Source organism: Chelon labrosus, assembly GCF_963514085.1.
Source record: "Chelon labrosus genome assembly, chromosome: 4".
Taxonomy (NCBI): domain Eukaryota; kingdom Metazoa; phylum Chordata; class Actinopteri; order Mugiliformes; family Mugilidae; genus Chelon; species Chelon labrosus.
In genome coordinates, this window is record NC_140340.1 from 3881943 (window position 1) to 3889077 (window position 7135).

Here is a 7135-nt window from a genome sequence, read left to right on the forward strand (position 1 = left end):
TCGGGTATAGTGGACAGGAGACACATTGTGAATCGGGTGGTCGGACATGTTTAGAGATCAGAAACAACAGATCCAGACTGTATTATTGAACAGTAACAGAATAGTTGCTGGGTTTGGTGTTAAACATTCAATCCTCTTATTCTAGACTGAGAGCTGAGGGAATTTACTGTTATGGAAACCTACATCCAGCAACTTGTGTTACATCGATCAGGCGTAACATTATGACCACCTTCCTAATATAGTGTAGGTCCCCCTTGTGGCGACTCATCAGAGAATGGACATGGGCCTTCTGCGGGTGTCCTGTTGTTAGTGGGGGGGCCTTTGAGGGGAGGGGCCTCTGTGGATCATCCCACAGATACTTGATCAGTTTGGGATCTAGTGAATTTGGAGGCCAGGTCAACACCTTGTCCTGTTCTTCATGTTTTTTTGTTTTTTTTTAGTTGTTCCTAAAGTGTTCTTGTGTGTGTGTCTGTGTCAGGCTGCATCCTGCTGGGGATGGCTGCTGCCATCAAGGAGTGTCATTGCTATGGGGTGGGGGTGCCTGGTCTGGTCTAGGTGGGTGCTACATGTCTAAGGAACATCCACACCAATGAATCCCAGGTCCAGAAGTTTCCCAGCAGAACACTGAACTGTCACAAGATGGTCGATGTTATTCACTTCTCCTGTCAGTGGTCATAATGTTGTGGCTGATCGGTGTATGGATGCGACTGTGTCTGAGTTATCAATCAAAGCATCTGCCTTTTTAAAAAAAAACAAAAAACATCTATTCTTTGATTAAACCAATATTTAAGTCGCAGTAAAGTGCAATAAACAACTCGTGCCATGTCCTGAGTTACTGGGTACAGGCTGAGTAGGTTTGTAGTCATAAAGACAATGCTCTAGGTCTTGCTTCAGCTGGAGCTCCTTCTCCTGACCTTTTTCTTTTTAGAGGTATTTTCCATCGCCTCAGGTGGGACAGTATTCACAGCAACATGTGACTGGAATGAATCAGCATGAGCAGAAGAACACACAAACCGCTTGAACCCTTGAACAGATTTCTGCCGTCAGTGATTGTTCAGTGCAAAAAGAAATATCCAATAAAAGTATTTTCAGCTCCATTTTATTAACTTCGTCGGTGTCACAGCAAGAAAAAAAAAAATCATGTTTACAAAGGAAATGCTGTTCCCTCATAACTGTCAACCAGTCCAAAGTTGAACTATAAAAGTGGTGTGACGCGATAATACCAGAAGCATTTAAATCTCTGCCTCCTACAATAAAAACAGCAGTACGTTAACAGGGTTAGTGAAGACGAGGACGGCTGAGTCTGCAAAGTGATCCGATGGAAAAATTGATTTTTGATTTTATAATGCGGGCGGGATCATATTTGATAAGTACACCGTCCTGATAACCACTTGAACTCATCATCAACATTTGATTCGCTTGTAAAGACACCTGACGTATCGTCCACTAAATATATATGGGAATGCACAACCTTATGAGAACAACCTTTAAAACAAATATTGCTGCTTTTCTTTTCTTTTCTTTTCTTTTTTCTGCGTCCTGAGGACACGGTCCAGTAGGCAATCTACTAGATTTACTGGTAGGAGAAACAAGTAGAGACAAGAACTACAGAGCAACACTAACAGCAAAGACATGTGCAGAATAACACCCCCAAACAATCCCTGGCTGCACGTTGAAGAGCCAGAGGTCTACTTTCAACCCGTGTCCTGAGAGAAATGCGTAACACGGTGTGGCTGAGAACATTTCCCAGAGGCACCTTTCAGGATGGGTTTTGCTCTTCAAATAAAAATAAAAATAAAAAATCTGAAACAAAACGTAGAGTTTCTGAGGGGCCGTATCTGCGCCGGGTCGTGCTCCGAAGGATCGGACCGGAGCAGGTGTGCAGCATTTTAAAAATTCAATCCATCCGAGAGGAAATGTTCTGTCTGAATAAAAACACTTTCAAGATTAAAGATAAACTGCAGAAAAGTGCTTTGGCGTTGAATAAGCTGATGTTTGGTCGATTCAGGGCGTCACTCGTACGATATTATTAAGATGTTGCATACAGCCAGGGTTCATGTTCAGAGCAGTGGAGATACAAGCTCTGAAATGCCAACACTCAACACTACATGCTTGCAAACAGCTCAGTGATTAGTCATAATGACTTTAAAGGCCAGATCAGATAAACTGCAGGTTGCATAATTATATGAGACCATCCTCTCTCTCTCTCTCTTTCTCAAACCGGTCTCAGCAGAGTTGAGCAGATCTGCAGATTGGTAGGAATGCAGTGTGACTGCCATGTTCTCACAAGTCGAAACGCTCCCGACTTCAAAACGACCCCAGGTGTGACAGCCCGTTTTAATTAAAACGTGACGTGAATGCAGACATCCGACACATTCAGCTGTGACCTCTATACTAGTATTAAACTGTGAGGTCCACGGGCTGAGCAGACGGCATGGGTCTATGACAGTGCACTTCAGTATAACAGGTAGTTAAAAACAAAAAAAACAAAAAAAAAAACACAATCTAACGCTGGATATAGAGTCTCTGAAGCTTTACGACCCACATCAGAATAAAAAGAAAAGAGGCATCAGTCATTAAAAGTTATAAAAATATATTGATGACATTTCCTCACTGAAAGCAAAATAACATCCTTGATTAGGTCGTGGGCGGTGCCTTTAAACGTCACAGGCAGGTACAGAGTTCAGGTTAAAAAAAGGAAACGAGCTTTACAGTCTAATGTCTCGAGCGTCCTCCCTCAAAGGCGTGATGTTCCATGTGAGCTGAAAAAGTCAAAAGAGATGCACGGTGATTATAAAAGTAAAGAAAAAGAAAATACAAACAACGTCAGATTTGAACATTAAAGGAACATCCCAGATCAGGGGTATTCAACTAAACATTAAAGAGAAAATCTCTTGAAGCAAAGGTCTAGAAGATCATTTAAAACCCAGTATACACTGCCTGGCCGAAAAGAAAAGTCGCAATTGGATTTAACTAAGCAAATAGGTATGAGCCTCATATTGGATAATTACTGCATGGGTGATTATCTTTCGTGGAAAAGATGTTAGTCTGTTTGAGAAGGGTCAAATCATTGGCATGCATCAAGCAGAGAAAACATCTAAGGAGATTGAAGAAACTACTAAAACTGGGTTAAGAACTGTCCAACGCATTATTAAAAACTGGAAGGATAGTGGAGAACCATCGTCTTTGAGGAAGAAATGTGGTCGGAAGGCTATGGGGCTATGTTTAATAGTGAAAGTAAGAACATGTCCACACGTACAATGTGAAGGGAACTCAAGGGATTGGGACTGAACAGCTGTGCCTTAAGAAAACCACTAATCAGTGAGGCTAACTGGAAAAAAAGGCTTCAATTTGCTAGGGAGCATAAAGATTGGACTCTGGAGCAATGGAAGAAGGTCATGTGGTCTGATGAGTCCAGATTTACCCTGTTCCAGAGTGATGGGGGCATCAGGGTAAGAAGAGAGGCAGATGAAGTGATGCACCCATCATGCCTAGTGTCTACTGTACAAGCCTGTGGGGGCAGTGCTATGATCTGGGGTTGCTGCAGTTGCTCAGGTCTAGGTTCAGCAACATTATGTGTCCAAAGAATGAGGTCAGCTGACTACCTGAATATACTGAATGACCAGGTTATTCCATCAATGGATCATATTCCAAGATGACAATGCCAGGATTCATGGGGCTCAGATTGTGAAAGAGTGGTTCAGGGAGCATGAGACATCATTTTCACACATGGATTGGCCACCACAGAGTCCAGACCTTAACCCCATTGAGAATCTTTGGGATGTGCTGGAGAAGGCTTTGTGCATTGGTCAGACTCTCCCATCATCAATACAAGATGTTGGTGAAAAATGAATGAAACACTGGATGGAAATAAATCTGGTGACATTGGAGAAACTTATCTGAACAATGCCACAGAGAGTGTGTGCTGTAATCAAAGCTAAAGGAGGTCCAACCAAATATTAGAGTGTGGGACCTTTTTTATTTGGCCAGGTAGTGTATTAAACTAGTGGTAATGAGACTTCTAGAGACCTTTAAGAATATGCTATGTGAAGTAAGCCATGTGGAATATTAGTCTTTTTTCTGTAAGGTCAAACCTAGACGTCCCTCCTTACCCGCTCTGGTGAAAATCCATCCTTCAAATATGCATTGTTAATTCTTTGTCTATAGTCTATTACCCCTGGAAAGCTTTAGCATAAAATCCAGATATATGTGCAACACATGCAACTGGAAAAAAAGAAAGAAATAGTTTATACTCACACTTATAAAAAACAGCTTTAAAAGATATGTACGGGAGCAGCTCATAGATTTTCCCCAAGATATTTGCTTCATTAGCATGAGTGGCATCACTATTCCACACTTGTACGACATCTTCCCGATCTCGAACGCTAACACTGACACCGACGACCTCGTCATCTGGGAAACAAAAAAATAAATAAATAAAAAAACAGAGGGTGGTGGGGTGGTGGGAGGCAAACAGCACCGGTGTTAACAATGAGCCAGTTCCCATCGAGACGACGGCTATTTTTAGCGGAAAGCAAACGGTACCTGAGGCACAGTAATCTGCAAACTGCTCCCCGATAGTTGCGAGTAACAATTCTTTCCAGACTGCGGACTGAAGCGAAGAGAAGCTGATCAGTAAGTTACAGAGGCCACATCAACAAAACAAGTAAAAGCAGAGGACAGCACTTACACTGCTTTCTTTAGGTATTTTCATCTTCCATACTCCTCCTTTTGCGTTACTTTCTTCTTCCCTGTTGACGAAAATTAGATTTAAAAGAATTATTGTACAATCTAAACACAGGAAACAGACTTACTGTAAATGTCGAGGTTTTTGCGCTCTTCATTGCTATGGGGTGGGGGTGTCTGGTCTGGTCTAGGTGGGTGCTACATGTCTAAGTAACATCCACACCAATGAATGCCAGGTCCAGAAGTTTCCCAGCAGAACACTGAATTATCACAAGATGGTCAATGTTATTTACTTCGCCTGTTAGTGGTCTTAATGTTGTGGCATTAAGGAGTATTGGCCGAAAAATCATCATTATCAGAATCTTATCCTCTCTTTAACAACGTAAACCTTTTTATGACATGATTTACATTTACTTTGACTGAGAGGAGGTTTAAATGATCCATTTATTACTTTTATGTGTCCAGTGCAAACTTTAACTCAAGCAGCTACAGCTTTAATTCACCCTCTGTTCGAGCCAGCGTTGAGCAACATAGTCACAGTATACACAACTACAACAACACTAGACTCACCACAGCGGCCTCCGCTCTCCACGCATTAAGTGGTAGCTACACCTCAAAGGTAACGCTGTGACTGGAGGGATGTTGTTATAGACGCTCCAGAACATCTGGAAAACAGAAAAAATAACTGTCATCTAATGGTAGCAGAGCTGAAGATGTTGAGGTTTTCTCTGGGCGTGACCAGGATGGATAGGATCAGGAGTGAGTACACTAGAGGGACTGCTGAGATAAAGTTAGAGAGGACAGGTTGAGATGGTTTGGACGTGTTCAGAGGAGGGATAGTGAATATAGTGGTGGAAGCATGCTGAGGACAGAGGAGGTCTAGAGGAAGACCAAAGAGGAAGTTTATGGATGTAGAGAAGGAGGACATGAAGGTAGCTGGTGTGAGAGAAGAGGACACAGATGATAGGACGAGATGGAAGCAGATGATTCTCTACCGACCCCTGAAGGGAACAGACGAGATAAAGACTTGAGAGTTTAGTTGAGAGACTTGAGAGACTTTATACACACCTAACTTGCCCTTTCTGCAACTTCAATTCTCATATTTACTCAAGTACGGACATAGAGTTTACCATCAGAAAACACACTGGACGGAGCAACTTACATGTTTTACCTTTATTGTGTAAATGTAGCCCTGTTCACACGGGATTAGTTCTACCTGGGGATCTCTAGTAATACTTATTTTTTCAAGACTTTTGTTTGATTCGCTGCTTTTTTTTGTCTGCCTATCGTCTCTTAAGAATTATCAGAATCAGAATACTTTATTAATCCTTCAAGGAGACTGTTTTTGTTGCTGTTGCTCCCATAAAGTGACAGTAATGAAGAGTTTGGCTCATTGTATTTCGTGTTCTTAAGCCTAAGCCCTATTCGCATGGGACTATATTTACCTGGGGACATCAGAGGACATTTTACACTTTTTGACAGCTTCAGTTACTTTCTGATTTGATAATAAAAAATATATTTTTTAAAATAAAACATCATGAGATGACACTATTGATCCCGGGGAAGAAAAAACGAACGACCTGCCAGTATTTAAATCAGCCTCACCTTTACAGATGAACACATTAATGCTTGGATTAATGGGTCAGCGTTTTATCAAAGGACCTCTGTGTTATTAGAAACAGGGGAGGTAATTTGAGGTGTGATTTTTACTTAACAAATTACAGACATGGCCGATTCGCACGGGATTAAGATCACAGACGACCTCCTCAATTATTACCCCAGGTACAACTGGTCCCGTGGGAACAGGGACAACAAACATCGACTATGACTTTGTTCCTTAAACACAGCTGTGAAATGTTATCAACATAGATGTGTCTGCTGTATCGTGTTCGTACGTATATAAAAAGGTCTATAAAATGAATGAGATAGAGATGAAGCTTGTGTTTTTATGGCTTGGTGATGGTGGGACAGTGACTTTGTCTTTGTGCAATAAAAGCCACACGGCATTATATCAGAAAGTAGAGATATATTCATTCAGCGTATGTTAGATACACACATACACAAAACCTTACAAATGTCAGTAAGAACAGCAGCAACAATAAACACTATGCTCCGGTAGAAAAGGCTGACGTAATACGTTGTCAGTAAACTTTGCACTACATGATCATGTTTCAGCCAAAAAAAAAAAAAAGCTTCCCCACCAGCTGCGTCTCCTTTAGCTTTCAGTGCCAACAAAGCGTTTATTCCCTCGCATCACGGACGCCAACCTCCGGCCAATCTCACTTTTAGCCGAGTCGCGCACTTGAGCCCTTTGAGTCGACACCAAATCTCACCTGAACGGTTTGCACCGTGTAGATCTTCTTCAGGTTGGACTCACATTCTGCTGCCGTCGTGCCCGGTAACGACCTTAGAGAGAAAGAACGAGGGAGAACGGAGTTAGAACTAAACC

At 41.9% G+C, this 7135-nt stretch overlaps 1 protein-coding gene across 1 annotated transcript in view; it reads right to left on the reverse strand.

The window, feature by feature from the left end:
• Positions 1–1013: 1013 nt before the first annotated feature.
• The window catches only part of LOC311486742 (eukaryotic translation initiation factor 4E type 3-like), an 8169-nt gene continuing 2047 nt past the window's right edge, over positions 1014–7135 (reverse strand). The window contains exons 2-7 of the mRNA XM_084542729.1: positions 7020–7092; positions 5257–5351; positions 4691–4751; positions 4546–4612; positions 4258–4413; positions 1014–2762 (exon numbers count right to left, since the gene is read on the reverse strand). Coding sequence (XP_084398855.1) covers positions 2716–2762; positions 4258–4413; positions 4546–4612; positions 4691–4751; positions 5257–5351; positions 7020–7092 — 499 coding nt within the window. The 3' untranslated portion in view covers positions 1014–2715. The remainder of the gene's footprint in view (positions 2763–4257; positions 4414–4545; positions 4613–4690; positions 4752–5256; positions 5352–7019; positions 7093–7135) is intronic.